We start from the raw sequence: 18,525 nt of genomic DNA, 5'->3' as shown, positions 1-18,525 counted from the left end.
ACACTAAGGCACATCATCTGGAATTCAGGAGACATCTCATCCAATATCAAGCAAAGGCATACCCAAGAGTCGAACCCTGATATAGCCTAATTTCCATTAGCAATGACTCTTTGTGTTCGGATGGAGTCCAGACATGTTATAGACCAACAATACACATTGCATATAGAAGACATATCTTACTTATTGGGTTCTAATTTTTTGTCTGAAGTCTTGACTCGAAGTTTCTCAATTATTATCACATTCTAACTACATGCATACTATGCTAGCCAATTAATATTTTTTTGGCCGTTTTTAAAAAACATTTTCCTTGATTAGAAGGTTTAATATTGATATCAAGACAAAAGTACAAAAAATAAAACATAATGTACTTTGACCATTATGGTTACAAGTAGAAACTTAATTTGTGTATGTATGAACTACTTGTAGTTAAAATATTACAATTTCCCACCAAATAACCAAAAGCCAAAACTATGATCAACATTTATAATACAAATCACATTATAATTCAACTACCCTATATCATACACTCACCGGACTTGGAGTCACCGGAGCAACCCTATTTTCAACCGGAATTTCAGTAAATTCCGACAAGAGTGCCCGGAATTCATCACCACCCATTGTTTCTTTCTCAATAAGAACCTCAACAATCTTGTCCATGGCTTCCCGGTTGTTTCTAATATGACTTAATGCAATTTCATACGCACTGTCTGAAAGCTTCTTAATGGCTGAATCAATGTCTTCAGCTAGCCTTTCAGACATCGAGTTTCTAGCCATCATTCTCATAATCACATCTTGACTTTGACCCGACCCATCCATTAGTGACCATGGCCCAATTTCCGACATCCCAAATGTCACCACCATCTTAATACAAAATAATAATAATAATTAATTAATTAAGATTATGGATGAAAGTATGTTGTTATTTACTTGTTTATTGTAATTTTGATGATTACCTGTTTTGCGAGACCGGTGATCTGTTGGAGGTCACCGGCTGCACCGGTGGTCACCTCCGGCTCACCAAAAATCACCTCTTCCGCCGCTCTGCCGCCAAGTCCGCCGACAATTCGTGCAAATAGTTGCTGGCGGGAGATCAATGTGGGGTCGTCTGCTGGAATGAACCAGGTCAAACCTCTTGCTTGACCACGTGGGACTAGGGTTACCTTTTGCACTGCATCGTGCCCTGGTGTTAGAGTTCTGCATCAAAAGGACCAAATCCGCCACATTACTCAAAGTTAAAGGTTGATTTTTTTTTTTTTTACTTAATGGACTTAATAATTTCAACATACCCACAAATGGCGTGGCCCACTTCATGATATGCAACGAGACTTTTACTTTTTCCGTCTGTCATAACGGTTCCTTCCATTCCAGCCACAATTCTGTCAATGGAATCATCGATTTCTTTTGATGAAATTGCGGTTTTGGCCCTTCTTCCAGCTAAAATAGCTGCTTCATTTAATAGATTTGCTAAATCGGCTCCACTAAATCCAGGTGTTCTCATGGCAATCACCTCAAGTGACACATCCTTGTCAAATTTCTTGTTTCCAGAATGAACCTTCAAGATCTCGGTTCTTCCTCGAACATCCGGAACATCAACCATTACCTAACATCGCATTTTTAAGGTTTAAGGTTTAGTAATTAATTAACACATGTGACAAAAATACAACAATTCATAGTTTCATAATCATACCTGTCTATCAAATCTTCCAGGTCTTAATAAAGCAGAATCAAGAATATCAGCACGATTAGTAGCTGCAACCACAATAATACCCGTATTCCCTTCAAATCCATCCATTTCAGTCAAAAGCTGATTCAATGTCTGTTCCCTTTCATCATTCCCCCCTCCAATTCCAGTCCCTCTTTGTCTCCCAACCGCATCAATCTCATCAACAAACACAATACACGGAGCATTCTCTTTTGCCTTTTTAAACAAATCCCTCACTCTCGAAGCCCCAACACCAACAAACATCTCAACAAATTCCGACCCGGAAATCGAAAAAAACGGGACCCCCGCTTCCCCCGCAATCGCCTTCGCCAGAAGAGTTTTCCCCGTCCCGGGCGGGCCCACGAGAAGAACCCCCTTCGGAATCCGGGCACCCACCGCCGTGAACCGCTCCGGTTTCTTCAAAAACTCCACCACCTCCACGAAATCCTGCTTTGCTTCATCAACTCCCGCCACGTCATCGAATGTGACTCCGGTGTTTGGCTCCATTTGGAATTTTGCTTTTGATTGGCCGAATGCGAGAGGATTCCCGGGCCCACCGGGTCCCCCCATTCCGCCCGGGGAACGCCGGGATAAAAGGAATAAACCGCCGATTAGAATCAACGGGAATGCGAGATTCCCGATTAGATTGAACAACAGAGAACCGGAATCTTCTTGCGCGTTATGTGCTGCAAAATCGATGTTTTTCTCACGAAATTTTTGAAGAAGTTCTTGGGATAAACCCGGGAGTTGGACACGGACTCGTTGAACCCGGTTTCCCAATTCCGGGGAAACCGCCTCAACTATTGCAATTGTCCCGTTTTCGAATAAATCGACTTTGTTGACACGGTCTTTGTCTAAGTACTCCAAGAATCTTGAATATGACATTCTGGAATTGGAAACGCCTTGGTCGTCGGCATAGGCGTTTCCGGCGGTTAGTAAAGCCGGAGTTGCGATTCCGATTCCGGCGTTTCCGAGTAGTAGTTTGAGGAAGCCTCTTCGGTCGTGTGGCTTTTTGTCTACAGAGGCTGTTATGACTCTTAGTTTTGGAGTTTTATCGAGAGATGGTAAGCTTGGAGAGAGGTGAAAGTGTTTGCGAGTGGATAAACCGTTTCCAACTATGCATGCAGAGGATGCAGCCATTGTAGAGATGTCTGGAACTGATATGTTTCCATGAGAAATGTGTTAGTGAAAAGGTTAAATGCAAGATATAGCAATGTACTTTCATTAATTTATGCAACAAAGTGTTTTTTTGGAAGAAATATGCAACTATGTTTCGTTCTAGGACCAAAATATGTTACATTTTACATGTAACATGTTTAACCCCTTGAAACATGATTGCATAGTTTATGTCAGTTGATGGATCTGGTAAAAAATGAAACATTTAAATAATCATTTAACCAATGTCATCCCATGAGGTAATAGGTTATTTTCAATGAAAAGTAGTAGCATAGATTGTCTAGAAAAACGGTTTGATGCATAAATTGAAGAAAAAGTGAATCTTCATTGCATAAACAAGAATACCCTTTGTTAAAATAAAGCAATTGGAAGAATTAATCATGTAGTTCTGAAATGCATATAATTTATCTTAATAAAAAACAAGTAGAAGGAAAAATCTGCTAATTGCTGTAAATTGGCTTGAGAACAACCAGAAAAGTATTCACATCCTTCTTTCCAAATTCAGATAGAAACTACCTTCAACATTATAGAATGGAGAAAAAGAAGGGAAAGAAAGAAAAAAACACAATCAAAACCAAAAGCTAATAACTGGAAAATATGCAACGAACTGGACTTCTCACCAATTTATGCAAGCTTAAATTGGTGAATTTCTAGTAACAAACTGAAGCGCAATTTGTATATTTTCATGCCAATAACCATTTTGTTGCATAAATTGTTAAAAATGTGAAAAAATGCATTTAACCCTTGTATATATTGTTTGCATTGGGGCATGAAACCAAAAGAAAGGATTACTAGTATAGTGAGAACATTGTAAATAGTGAAAATAGCTTAAAAGTACTACACTTGGACGCCTTGTACCCCATGAAAATAACAACATTCAACTGGGCATCTAGTTTGATACAGATTATTATATCAGAGATCCAATAATCCTTACCCTATCATCGACGGAGACAAAATAGAGGAACAAAAGAATATCATTAATAATCCACAACGACAGCAATTGGGAAATCGGTAGCCTCACTTACAAAATCTCCCAAGAACGACAATTTGTAAAATTTATTAAACATCTAAAACGAAAATTGTTGCCATTTTCGTGCGATTTACCACAAGTATATCATTACATGTACATGGTAACATTACGAACATTCATTAGGGTTTAATTTGGAGGGTTATGCGCACACAAAGCTATCAAACACAAAGAAGAAGAATAAAACACACACACAATCCGTGCAGCATACTTAGTAATCACAAAAGAAGAACTGATGCCTAAATCTGAAAGGAAATTAAAGTAAAAAACTGAACAGAAACACATATCAGTAGTGAAGCAGATGTAAAAAGAGAGAGCGAGAGAGTAGTACCTTATTGGGGGAGGAAAGTGGGAGGTGATTTGCTAAAGAGATGGGAGGAGATCGAGTGGTATAAGAGAGAACGGATGTGGTTTGGAATGATCTACGTGTTCTTATATCGATGTTTAAATATCATGTCTTATTTTCTGAATTTAATTCTCCCACGACTCTTGTGTAGTTGTGTTTGTACTAATCGGTAAATCTAATCACAAGTTGTAAGCAACCTTTTAAATAATGTGAGGTGTGTTGCGGCTAGAATGTCAACCCAAGTTTTATGAGCCACTAACGAGTTATGATGTTTGTTAGGATTTGATTTAAAGACGATAATTTTCTATAAAATTACATATAGCAGTACTTTCTAAAAACATCGCTTTAAATGCAAATCTTAATGTTATGACAAACTTTTTTAAACCATGATTGTAAATAAGTGAAATTGGAAATGCTCAAATGTCATCATGTCCACAGTAATATTTTATTTGTTTTTAGTACTAGAATTGTATTAAACTTACCAATAAAATTTATTTTTCATGTTTTATTATAGGAAAATGAGTAAGTTACAATTCAAAACTTGATTGATTGATTCTTTTCAAAGAAGCTTCCTGTAACCAATCTAAGCATTAGCATTTTCACCATTCTAATGGAAACACAATTCATTGGATTCAAGCCCTTCTTAAAAGAAGTCCTCTAACTAGATCAACAAAGTAGGTAGCATCGCTCAATTGATTCTATAACTCACCATAGCAAGGTAAGCAACTCTGTCTGAGTCGTTACTAACAACCGAGAAGCCAGTCTCTCAGCTGATAGCTCATCGGATCATGCAGCTCCTGATTAGGTCATAGAAAGAAGGAAGTCCGAACTCAAAGTCAGTGTCTGAGCCAGCTGTCCTTAGTAGACTGGAAGCCAGATAAGGAAGTCTAGTCTAGCTCTCGAAAGTGGAAGGCAGAAAAAGGATAGCTGAAAGTGGGGAAAGTAGGGCTACTCACATTGATTTACAACCAAAAATCCTATTTTGAAAATGACATATTCGTGAAATAGAGAAAGCCGCCCCGTCTCCAAGTGAGGTCTTCTCGCCCGCTGCCAGGAAGATTCGATCCCAACGATCGCCTCGCAAGACTTCTGTACTTTTTTCTTGCCTTTCCTTATTTTCATTTCAGGAAATCCACTTCTTTACTAGAGAGAACTCGATTTGAAGCTTTCATTCCTCTTCGGGTGGTTTGCTTTCTCTTTATTTAGCTATTGAGCAAAAAGAGTTCGCTACCTTTCTGCGTCAATCTTGTTTTCGGGGGGTTCGTAAGCTGCAAGAAAGGAGAGAGAGGCAGGCTATCTCTTTTTTGAAGTCAGTGCTTATATTTGGCCGTCCAGTTCTTCCGGGAGGAAAGGGGCATTCTTCACTCCTTCGCGGCGCCTCTATGTACTACATAAGGGGCAGACTAAGGGCCCATTGGTTCTACCTTCTTTTCTTTGTCGACGACAAGGGATCTCTCAACCCCCGCTAAGCATCCATAGCTAAATGGTTCAACATTTGAAGTTCTTTCCAAATGGTTCAACATTTGAAGTTCTTTCCTTGGTCTTCATTCAGTGAAAGGAGTGAAGCTTTCCGCAGCTGGAAAGCGGAGACCTACGGAGGTGAGATGATCTCAAAGCGAGAATGAAGCTAGAGCCATTACTTGACCAAGAACGTGAGAGGATTGAACACACCTTCCCCGGACCGGGTGGATACACTTTTTGACCCTTCCCAGGATTGAACTACGGGATCGATCTCTTATTTACCAAGATATGAAAGCCACGAGCCACTTTCTTTCGACGTGCTGTCATGATCACATTCTCAGTTTCATACGAGATTCCCAGTTTAGCTTACGGGGTCAAAGTCTTCTTTGGACTTTTTCCAATTCTATTTCTTTTTCATCAATCGGGGCGAGAGGGAGCTGCTTCGAGGATGCGACACCCACTACTTTTGTCCGGATTAAACTCTCCCCAAAGCAGGTAGGTGAGAAGGGCTCGGCTCCATGCAGGTCTTTCACCAACGACTGACACTGAATTAGCGCGATGCGAAAGAGTCCGGGCTTAGTCGGCGGGGATAAGATTCTATTCTCGGAGTCAGAACTACTCATATGCAAGGCTGTCGTCTCATGCTACTAGGGCGGCTCCCTTCTCTTTAATCAATTAGGGGTGGTAGTCGCCTGTAAAGAAGATCGCTTTTATTACTACACAAGTCGATAAGTCCGAACTCTAACAACTTTAAGGACTAGGAAGGCCCTTTTTTACTCATCCGGATTTCCCTTTCATATAGGTGCTCCAGAAAGAAGATTGGATTCGACAAGAGTCTCAGCGAGAATAGGAAGCTTTAGCATCAAGCACATCATCATACCGACAATCATCCGAACGAGAGTCTCCCATTTGAATTCCCTGAGTAAGCTCTCCACTTCCACGTTGCTGGAAAGGGCTTAGCCGCCTTTGGACAAGGACCCTTGGACCATTTACCCGACCTCTCTATCTAGCTTTTTTCCTTCAACGACTCTAAGAAATAATGGTCTCGAACATAGGGGAATTCAGATGAAAGCTCCAGTCCTTGAATGAACGACTTAGCCCCTTGCACACTAAGGTGCCTTAGCCTATCCATACACAACCACACTCAAAGGGGAGCGCCTGCCCAACTTTCTACCGTTAACTGAAGGACATTTTCGTCATTTCACTACCAGAGGGACCATTTATGAAGTTTCGTCTTATTTAAAAAAAAATAAAGTATAATTATTTAATATAAAAGTGTCCCACCTACCCCCCCTCTCTCTCCAATAATCCCACTAGGATCACCGACCATTTCATATTCTCATATGAAATCCCCCACCTCCAGTTGTTTGCTTGTCCTAAAAATCAAGAACATAACCATATATTGTTACATCTTCAAAATCGTGTTCATCCTAATACCAATATCCAAAATAAACCTTCATCCCCACCCCCTCATCCCCCACTTCTCCGGTCACTTATCACTTGTCACATCTTCTCCGATTTCCAGCAAGGAACACACCCAATTTTGAGGTTCTAGTGTTGCTACAACCTAACCGCTGATGTTACTACACCCAAATCCATATTTCTGGTGGTGCTACAAACAGACTCACGATTCCACCCTTCTCGCTTCCACCGCCACTCAGAATGTCGTCGGTTTGTCGGACTCCTTTTCGTCCCTCCAGTGAAAAAAAATGAAAGCAAAGGACACCATCACCATCATCTTGGTCTTCGTTGTTTCTCCTAATCCATTGGTTTCGCCGGAATCAATTGAAGCCACAAATGGATTGGGGGCTTTTGAGGGATTTCATCATTTGTGCTTGGGTGTTTCTCCTTCCCTCACTGATCCGTTGGAAGAAATGGAAGCTAGAGATGATTTCTTCTCATCCCTACTAATTCGATTCATCTCTTTTCTTATCCTCGTGTTTTTTTTGCTTTATTTTTTTGAAACTGATCTAATAGATAGATTTGGGAGGGTTGAAGGTTGAAGGTGACAAATTTGTATTTAAATTACTCTTTTTTTAATTACATTTGGAAGATGGATTTAAGTTTTGAGTTCGATTTGAAAAAATCAAGTAACAACAACGAAATCAGATATGGAACTTCGACTACAAGCCCACCTCAACTTCCTTTTACGACTTCCTCTCCGGTCACAGACCCATTGTCGATGAAACTTGGTGAACGGTACCGATTTTGGTATATAGATTTGGGTTTCATTTGTAGGTAGTATATGAGAGAGAGAGAGAGAGAGAGAGAGAGAGAGAGAGAGAGAAATAGAGGGCGGGTGAGACCCTTTATATATAAAATAATTATATATATATATATATATATATATATATATATATATATATATAATAAAAAAACATCATAAATAGTCCATTTGGTGGTGATATGATGAAAATGTCCTTCAGTTAACTGACAAAACTTAACGGAGTTAGCAATAAGGACCAAACATCAAAATTTTTGAAAACATAGGGACCATCTGTGAAATTTTTTGAACTTAGGAACTAAACTTTAGATCTGGGAAAACACAAAGACCAAAAATGATGTTTTCTCTCTCTCTCTCTCTCTCTCTCTATATATATATATATATATATATATATATATATATATATATATATATATATATATATAATTTGATCTTTATTTTAATAGAATTAATATAGATTATTTATAAAATTATTTTTATTTTTTTTAAATCACTTATCTAAGTTATATAAAATCACATTATTATTTATTTTTAGATTTATTTATTTATCTTTCTTTGGGTGATTTAAAAATCTTTTAATATTTTGACGTTTTATTTAAATATATTATTTGATGTTGTTTTTTAACGTTTTGTTTCTTTATATTATATAATGATTTTTTTTATATTTTGTTCAAATAAACAAATTAAAATAATAACCAGGATACTTCAGACGTTTTATTTTAATATATTAGTGGTTGTTATTTTATTCAGTTTTATGGTTTTATGTTTATATCATTCGTTTATATGTTAGTGCTTTTCATTTATTGCCTAAATAATTATATCTTTTTGTATAACTATTTATAAAAAAACCAAAGTAAAACTATTCAATCTTATATATATATATATATATATATATATATATATATATATATATATATATATATATATATATCGTTAAAAGAAAAAGAAAAAAACAAACATTAAATAATTTTATTAGAAGACTGAGTTATCCAGGTTATTGTTTAAATTTGTTTATTCGAAAAAAAAAACATCAAAAAAAGCATTATATAATTTAAACGAACAAAACATTAAAAAAAACAACATTAAATAATATATTCAAATAAAACGTCAAAAATATTAAAAGATTGTTATATCACAAAAACAGAGATAAATAAATAAAGCAATAAACAATAATAGTGTAACGTTCCAAAAATTCATAGTAAAATTTTTGATTTTTAAAATAGTAATCCATACAAAGAGTCGTTCCAAAATCGATTAAAGCGAGTATTTTATTTAAACATCAGAGTAAAGATCATAAATTGTCAATGCAGAAAACTCTGGGGGATGTTGTGCAGTCACGTCGGGCCCTCTCCTTTCGAACCCGAAGTACCTGAAACCATACACATAAACTGTAGGCACAAAGCTTAGTGAGTTCCCTAAAATCCCTAATATCATACATACAATGGGCCTTACCCGACAACCAACGGGCCCCGCTCGGAACATATCTGTCAGTAACATGCGATGGGCCCCGCCCAACACACTCATCGGGCTCCGCCTAGCATTGGGCCCCACCCGGTATATTTACAAACACATACAAGACATGCAGGAGTCACAAAGACAACTAACATACTATAACATAATCCACTGGGCCGTCATTGGTGCCTTCGACCCGCAAGTATAGTGACAACTAGCATACTATAACACGCTCATCAGGCCCTGTTCGGTACACATACAATACGTGCAAGGTCACACAGAAAGATAGCAAACCAATAACCATAAATCATGGGTCGGCATTGGTGCCTTCGACCCGTTAAGCATTGGGAGGAGACTCACCTGAATCACAAAGCTTACCTCAGCTAACCGCCCTCCCACCAAAATACGGGTGCTCGACACCTCCTATCAATCCACATAAGGCCAACCCTAAGTCTACCTTCTAAAAATAGAATTTTGACCAAAAGCCAATCTAAGCCAAAAGTCAAAGTCAAAGTCAACAGCCCAAATGTCAACTATCCATCCTCACGTCGTGATCAGCCCTTAGGCACATCGTGAGAGCTCATTCGGTTTGATTTTAACTGATCACGACTCAACCTAACCAACTCAGTCAAGGAAAGACACCTGAGATGACCTCACGACGCAGGTAGCCTTTCTCACATCGTGAGCCCCAAGAAACTCATCAAAAATGGGATCAACCACTCCTCACGTCGTGAGACCTTATGTCTCACGTCGTGAGAATAGTCTGAGGCTAAAAATATAACTTTTAAGTCCTTAATCCATTAAGCCTCGAACTCTAACTTTCCAGAAGGTCTTATAACTCCTTAATACACTTGAAAGTTGATGCTTTTAAGTCATATATGTCCAATACATGTCTAAATCTCATTTGGTTCAAAAGTTAAAGAAAAGACATCCAACTTTCATGCAAGGTTCAAAACTCAACCATTCACTAGATCTGAACTCCATATCACTCTTAAGACCCTAATAACACATATGGTTGCCAACTTTATGGTTTCCATTCATCAAACTTGCACAACCAAGACGAAAAGTGGGACAAAACCTAGATCTATCCTCATTGAACAATAAAGGAGGAATCTTTGATACTCACAATAGTCTAGGAACAATGTAGGATGATGATGATGATGATGATTACTTGCAAGCCTCAACACAAGATCACCTTCCTCTTCTTCTTCTCTCCTTCATCCAAGCCAAGCAAAGCTCCAAAATGACCAAAGATCAAGCAAGGATGAAGACTAGGGTTTTTTTAGTTGAGAGAGGGTTTGGGGATGATAAGAAACCCTAAAATGAGTTTAGAGATGCTTAAATACGAAGGAAACCATAAAATGATCATGGGCTTGGGCTGCACCAGCTCCCACGTCGTGAGCTCCATATCTCACGTTGTGAGACCAGTCCCGCATAAAAATTCATCTTAACCCACCTCACATCGTGAGCCTCTCATGCCTCACGTCGTGAGGCTCATTTTTCTCCAAAATCCAACCTTTTGACCCCCTTGAAATCCTAATTCGATTCGACCAGGAAAATGGGTGTTACAACTCTCCCCCACTTAAATTAGATTCCGTCCTCGAAATCACTCCTTACCACCTTCCAAATACGCCAGACAAACCGGATAATACTCCCACCACCTCGATACGGACTGAGAAGTCGACTCATACATACAACGTCTTTTCAAAACTATCACCAAACTGGGCCCTAGCAGGGCTCTCATACCATGGCGATGAACGGATCCTTGCCCACTGAAGAATAACCATCACTATTCTGCCCAAAATCCGAATCCTAAAACATTGTCTGACTTCCCGACAAACAGACCATTTAAAATCACTACCAAATTGAACTCCACTTCGCAATCCAAACTAAGCATAAACCCTTCCGAACTTGAACTATCTTGTTGTTTCCACTGGGAGACAGAATCCTTGACAATTCATTACTGCCGAAAAATTTTCACTTGATAACAAGGCGACTCCTAACACGAGTCTCAATCATGGGTACCATCCCAGACTCACCTTGTCATACCATAATTATAACTCTGATGTAACCGAGACCTCCTTGATCTCATACTTACCTACCAATTAACCGAAATACCATATTTCCAACTGGTTGCTGAGGCTGATAGCCTCACATAATCGCACCACGCGACTCCTAAACGAGGGTCTATCTGGCAAGAGCTGTCCTAGCTTGCTTGCCTCAATGGTTCCAACATGTGACAACCCGAAATTTTTTGCCTTAGCCATTCAATTCAACCGAGTGTCAGACCTGTTTCTGCTATCAGTTAGCATTGTTTATAGTCTGTTTAAGGGTTCTAAGCTCAGTACAATCAAGCTATGGGTTTAGGGAAGTGTCAGCTAAAGTTCTTCGCGTTGAAATCAGCCGAACACTCCATCAAAGGGAGTGTACGGCCGTACACCCATGTTGTCCGTACACCACCCCCATATGTAGGGCATCCCCTTCATTTCTAGTCATTTCTTCAACTCCCAAGTCAAGAAAATCGGATTCTCTCTCAAGTATCATTGAGTTCTTCACCCTAGATCTTAAAAAACGTAAGTGTTTCTTCCCTCTAGTTGTTGTTATCCTTCTTAATCATGTATCACCCTTTGATTTCATCCATGAAAATCATCTTTTTGGGTAGATCTTCAAGATCTTCATCTTTCACCAAGAACACCAAGAACACACACACACTTGTTCTTGGTGGTCGTGAACACCCTTTTGAGCCCCCGAATTGTAAGTATTTTTTCCATATGCTTAGTACACGTTAGATACTCTTGTTTAACACCCTCAAATCGACCATTTAGCTGGAACAAAAGGAGTGTACGGCCGTACACCCTTGTATGGCCGTACACACCTCAAAACACCCCAAAAGTACCTCCAAAATGCCAACTTAGTTCATATTCTTGTTGAGCATGAGACCCACTAGTTTCCCCATTGTTCAAACACGCTCATGTGCATGTTTTACCATGAGTGTACGGCCGTACACTCCATGGCCGTACACACCATTTGTGGCCGTATACACCTCTTTGATGAATCACATGTGATTCTAACACTTATTCCAAGTGTTTCCTAGTACCTAAGGGTGTTTCCTTGCATGTTAGTTGCTTATATATGTCATTTAGGACTTGTTTGTGTCTCGGAACTTCATTCATGGAACTTCTCATCCTTACGCGCATATTCGATTAAATCACCCACATAAGGTGAGTTCATACCCCTATAATCAATCTTTTAATTGTTTTAAATGCTTTTAAGGGGGGGGGGGGAATACAAGTTGAACACAATGACAATTGTGTAAATGTTTTGTTATAAACATCTTTTAAAGGATTCTTATGTATTTATAAGTGATCAAAACTTTTCAAAAACTCTTTTAAAGTTATGTTACTTTACAGTTTACAAAACTTCGTTTTTAAAGTACAAACATAACTTAGTAGATAAAATGAGTCTTTTCTTCAAGTCAGTAACAGTTCAAGTAGACATACTAGTAAACTATAATAGGTATAGTTTAGAGGTTCAGTTCACACTAGACACTAGAACAGAGAGAACATACTAGACACTAGAACAGAGAGAACATACTAGACACTAGAACAGAGAGAACATACTATAAAGAGAAACAGGGAGGAAGATACAATACATGATAACAAAGAGAACATACAATATACTATAACAGAAGAACAAATCATGATTAATATAATTATACTAATGATTCCCAGTGACCTAGGAAGGGAACATATCACTAACTCATTGTTCTAAACAAACGGTGATAATAAAAGTAGTGTAAAGGATATATATATATATATATATATATATATATGTATATATATGGTGCATCTACAATATGCCATGATTTTTATATATATATATATATATATATATATATATATATATATATATATATATATATATATATGGGGTACATCTACAAAGTACCGGAGTTATATATATGGGGTATATCTACAAAGTACCGGCGCTATATATGGGGTACATCTACAAAGTACCAGATTTATTTATAAAGGGGTACATCTGCAAAGTACCAGACATTAATAAATAAAACACTTAAATATATACAAAACTCACAATAGTAGCGATAAAGGCGTTAAGAGTATAGGATTCATTACTCTTAGTAATCGTCTAAACAATAGAACAATGCTACATAACATACTAGTAACATGAACAAGTACATTTAGTAGAAGGAGGCCTATAATGCTAACTTTATGATTCATTAGTTTATACATCAGGGATATATATTAATCGGATCCGACAGGTAGTAGGATGTGTGCTTTCCGCTTCATTTCCTGTTCCTTGTTTGGTTGTGGGCTTAGAGCAGATTCACCCAGCCTACTATCTATCCGATCTTAGCTATATATATATATATATATATATATATATATATATATATATATATATATATATATATTCCGTATACACCAAGTAATCATAAGGAGTACCAGGTATGGGTCAGGTCATAGTACACTAATTCAATACACCGTTTTCTAGTACAAAACATACTTTTCAAATAGAACATTTTGTAGACAGAACTAGAAACATACCAGTAAAGGTTTAATCCATTTTATTAAACCAATATAACTTAAAGGACCTTAGGTGGTTAATTCTATAATACCTTAGTTTATACATCAGGGTTATATATAATTAATACCCGACAGGCAGTTGGATGTGTGCTTTCCGCCTCATTTCCTGTTCCTTGTTTGGTTGTGGGCTTAGGGCAGATTCACAAAATTAACTATCTGTTCGATATTTGATTATATATAGCTAGTATAAACTAAGTGATTATAGAAGGAACTATTGTGGTTACCATTTTTACTAAAAGAAATAAGGGTTTTCTTAAAGAATGTTTTCATCAAATATAAAGGAACTATTACAGTTAACTCCGTGAGTACCAAGTGAATACGCCATGGTTATATACAACGATGATCTAACAAACAATGGGATGTATGACTTCCGCCTCATTTCCTGTTCCTTGTTTGGTTGTGGGCTTAGGGCAGATACACACAATCGATTGTTTGTTTACTCTGGGTTTTATATAACTTGTATCCATTTAGTACTCATAGAAAGGATTGTAGAGTCATTTTTACTTATCTTTCATCAAAGCAAGAAATATAGGATTTTCTGGAGGAATAGGCGAACTTTGCTAAAAGAACTTTCAACTTACTTACATCACTAAAATCTTATGAACTCACCAGCTTAAATGCTGATCTACTCTTTCAAAATAACTTGTATTCTCAGGAGATCAGTAGACAGGTACGCGCACTGGGATTCAGAAGATGGAGCATAATAGCTTCATGTCTTGTTTTGTTATTTACTTTGTAGTCTATGTTATGTGAACAACATACTTTGTAAACACTTTCTTTCTAATGAAATGGTTGTTTATTACTTTGATTACTATGATGCATGTCTTGTGATACTAAACATGACGTCCTCCGCCCCCGAACGTTTCCTCCGTTTCGGTTTGGGGGTGTGACAGATTGGTATCAGAGCATTGTTTATAGTGAACTAAGTATATCAACCGATAAAAGATATACAACTATAAATACAATGGGGCCGAAGTGCTCTGGATAATAATATATTTTAAATATATAACGATACCTTATAAAAGTATACATACGTGCTTATACATATATACATACTAGAACAAGTATCACAAGAAGAACAGAACAGAAGTGCGACAACCCGAAATTTTTTGCCTTGTAAGTCCAGCCAGTTAATTCAACCGTGTGTCGGATCCGTTTCTACTATCTTTTAGTATTGTTTAGAGTCTGTTGAAGGGTTCTAAGCTCAGTACATTCAAACATTGGGTTTAGGGAAGTGTCAGCTAAAGTTCTTCGCGTTGAAATCGAGCCGAACACTCCATCAGAGGGAGTGTACGGCCGTACACATGAGTGTACGGCCGTACATATGAGTGTACGGATGTACACCCATGTTGGCCATACACCACCTCCATAAGTATGATATCCCTTCATTTTCAGTCATTCCTCACATTCCCAAGTCTAGAAAATCGATTTCTCTCTCAACTATCATCGAGTTCTTCACTTTGATCTTCAAAAAACATAAGTGTTTCTTCTCTGTAGTTGTTGTTATCCTTCTTAATCATGTATCACCCTTTTATTTCATCCATGGAAATCATCTTTTTGGGTAGATCTTCAAGATCTTCATCTTTCACCAAGAACACACACTTGTTCTTGGTGGCTGTGAACACCCTTCAAGCCTCAAAATCGTAAGTATCCTTTCCATATACTTAGTACAAGTTAGGATGTCTTGTTAAACACCCTAGAATCGACCATAACTGAAGAAAAAAAGTAATGTACGGCCGTACACCCTTGCATGGCCGTACACCCCTCAAAACACCCCAAAAGGGCCTCTAAAATGCAAATCTAGTTTCTATTCTTGATGAGCAATAGTCTCACAAACTTCCCCATTGTTCAAACACACTCTTGGGCATGTTTGACCATGAGTGTACGGCCGTACACTCCATGGCCGTACACCCATGACCGTACACTCCTCATGGTGGCCGTACACACCTCTTTGATGAATCACATGTGATTCTAACACTTGGTCCAAGTGTTTCCTAGTCCCTAAGGGTGTTTCCTTGCATGTAGTTGCTTCTAAACACTATATTCATGCCAAAATATGCCATATATGTCATTTAGGACTCGTTTGTGCCTCGGGACTTCATTCGTGGAACTTCTCATCCTTACGCGCATATTCGTTTGAATCACCCACATAAGGTGAGTTCATACCCCTATAATCAATCTTTTAAACTGTTTTAAATGCTTTTAAGGGGGGAATACAAGTTGAACACAATGATAATTGTGTAAATGTTTTGTTATAAACATCTTTTAAAGGATTGCTTATGTATTTATAGGTGATCAAAACATTTCAAAAACTCTTTTAAAGTTATGTTACTTACAGTTTACAAAACTCCGTTTTTAAAGTGCAAACATAACTTAGTAGATAAAATGAGTATTTTCTTCAATTCAATAACAGTTCAAAGTAAACATGCTAGTCAACTATAATAGGCATAGTTTAGGGGTTCAGTTTACACGATAACACAGAGAACATACTATAAAGAGAAACAGGGAGGAAGATACAATACACGATAACAGAAAGAACATACTAAGATACTATAACAGAAAGAACATACTAAGATACTATAACAGAAGAACAAACCAGGATCTAATTATACCAATGATCACTAACGTATTATTCTAAACAAAAGGTGATAATAAAATTGGGTATACATGATCATATAACTTTAATGTGAAATTTACACGACTTAGCAATTCGTTTGCTGAAGTCGCGTTCGGTAACCATAATCTCTTGCAGGGAGAGCGTGTAGTATGGCTACTACTCATCACATTATGAACTTAATGAAACAAACTAAATTTAAGGTAATCAGTACTTCAGTTTGAAAGACAACTGAAAACGAACATCAATACAAGCGACAAACAGAACAGTCGAGTCTAGAAAGGGGCCTATAATGGTAACTTTATGATTCCTTAGTTTATACATCAGGGATATATATTAATCGGATCCGACAGGTAGTAGGATGTATGCTTTCCGCTTCATTTCCTGTTCCTTGTTTGGTTGTGGGCTTAGAGCAGATTCACCCAGCCTAGTATATATATATATATATATATATATATATATATATATATATATATATATATATATATATATATATATATATATATATATATATATATATATATTCCGTATACACGAAGTAATCATAAGGAGTACCAGGTATGGGCCAGGTCATAGTATAGTAATTCAATACACCGTTTTCTAGTACAGAAACATACTTTTGAAGTAGAACATTTGGTAGACAAAACTAGAAACTTACCAGAAAAAGGGTTTAATCCATTTTATTAAACCAGTATAACTTAAAGGACCTTAGGTGGTTAATTCTATAATACCTTAGTTTATACATCAGGGTTATATATAATTAATACCCGATAGGTAGTTGGATGTGTGATTTCCGCCTTACTTCCTGTTCCTTGTTTGGTTGTGGGCTTAGGGCAGATTCACACAATTAACTATCCGTTCGATATTAGATTATATATAACTTGTATAAACTAAGTGATTATAGAAGGAACTATTGTGGTTACTATTTTTACTAAAAGAAATAAGGGTTTTCTTAAAAGATGTTTTCATCAAATATAAAGGAACTATTACAGTTAACTCCGTGAGTACCAAGTGAATATGCTAGGGTTATATACAACGATGATCTAACAAACAATGGGATGTGTGCCTTCCGCCTCATTTCATGTTCCTTGTTTGGTTGTGGGCTTAGGGCAGATACACACAATCAATTGTTTGTTTACTCTGGGTTTTATATAACTTGTATCCATTGAGTACTCATAGAAAGGATTGTAGAGTCATTTTTACTTATCTTTCATCAAAGTAGGAAATATAGGATTTCATGGAGGAACAGGCGAACTTTTCTAAAAGAACTTTCAACTTACTTACATCACTAAAATCTTATGAACTCACCAGCTTAAATGTTGATCTACTCTTGCAAAATAACTTGTATTCTCAGGAGACTAGTAGACAGGTACGCGCTCTGGGATTCAGAAGATGGAGCATAATAGCTTCGTGTCTTGTTTTGTTATTTACTTTGTAGTCTATGTTATGTGAACCACATACTTTGTAAACACTTTCTTTCTAATGAAATGGTTGTTTATTACTTTGATTACTATGATGCATGACTTGTGATACTAAACATGATGTCCTCCACCCCCGAACGTTTCCGCCGTTCCGGTTTTGTGGTGTGACAGATTGGTATCAGAGCATTGTTTATAGTGAACTAAGTATATCAACCGATAAAAGATATACAACTATAAATACAATGGGGCCGAAGTGCTCCGGATAATAATATATTTTAAAAATATAACGATACCTTATAAAAGTATATGTACGTGCTTATACATATATACATACTAGAACAAGTATCACAAGAAGAACAGAACAAAAGTATTTAAAGGTTGAACACTGCGGTCAAACCTGGACAGTTATGTAATTATAGCTAGGATCAATATAGCCTTATCAACTTTATTCATTCGAGATGTGACCGACATGTGTTTGGGAGTGATGTCGTGTTG

At 37.3% G+C, this 18,525-nt stretch overlaps 1 protein-coding gene across 1 annotated transcript; it reads right to left on the bottom strand.

Annotated features, from left to right (window-relative positions):
- Positions 1-344: 344 nt before the first annotated feature.
- On the bottom strand, positions 345-4,377 carry LOC145132402 (ATP-dependent zinc metalloprotease FTSH 2, chloroplastic). The gene is made up of 5 exons (XM_079067174.1): positions 4,237-4,377; positions 1,688-2,859; positions 1,287-1,600; positions 954-1,194; positions 345-861 (listed from the first exon to the last, which is right to left on the bottom strand). Exons 2-5 carry the CDS (start codon positions 2,840-2,842, stop codon positions 520-522), a joined length of 2,052 nt encoding a protein of 683 aa, XP_078923300.1. The 5' UTR covers positions 2,843-2,859; positions 4,237-4,377; the 3' UTR covers positions 345-519.
- Positions 4,378-18,525: the final 14,148 nt, after the last annotated feature.

This window comes from Lactuca virosa, chromosome 8 (genome assembly GCF_052849685.1).
Source record: "Lactuca virosa cultivar CGN04683 chromosome 8, Lactuca_virosa_CGN04683_v6, whole genome shotgun sequence".
Lineage (NCBI taxonomy): Eukaryota > Viridiplantae > Streptophyta > Magnoliopsida > Asterales > Asteraceae > Lactuca > Lactuca virosa.
Note: the sequence above shows the minus strand (reverse complement) of the source record. Positions and strands in the feature narration are given on the sequence as shown.

Bases quoted from the DNA above. Each gene is read 5' to 3' on its own strand.
- LOC145132402 (XM_079067174.1), bottom strand. From the start codon at position 2,842: ATGGCTGCATCCTCTGCATGCATAGTTGGAAACGGTTTATCCACTCGC. The intron at 1,195-1,286 runs GTATGTTGAAAT...CTTTTGATGCAG, and splicing joins GTGGGCCACGCCATTTGTGG to AACTCTAACACCAGGGCACG. The intron at 862-953 runs GTAATCATCAAA...TTTTGTATTAAG, and splicing joins TCACCGGTCTCGCAAAACAG to ATGGTGGTGACATTTGGGAT.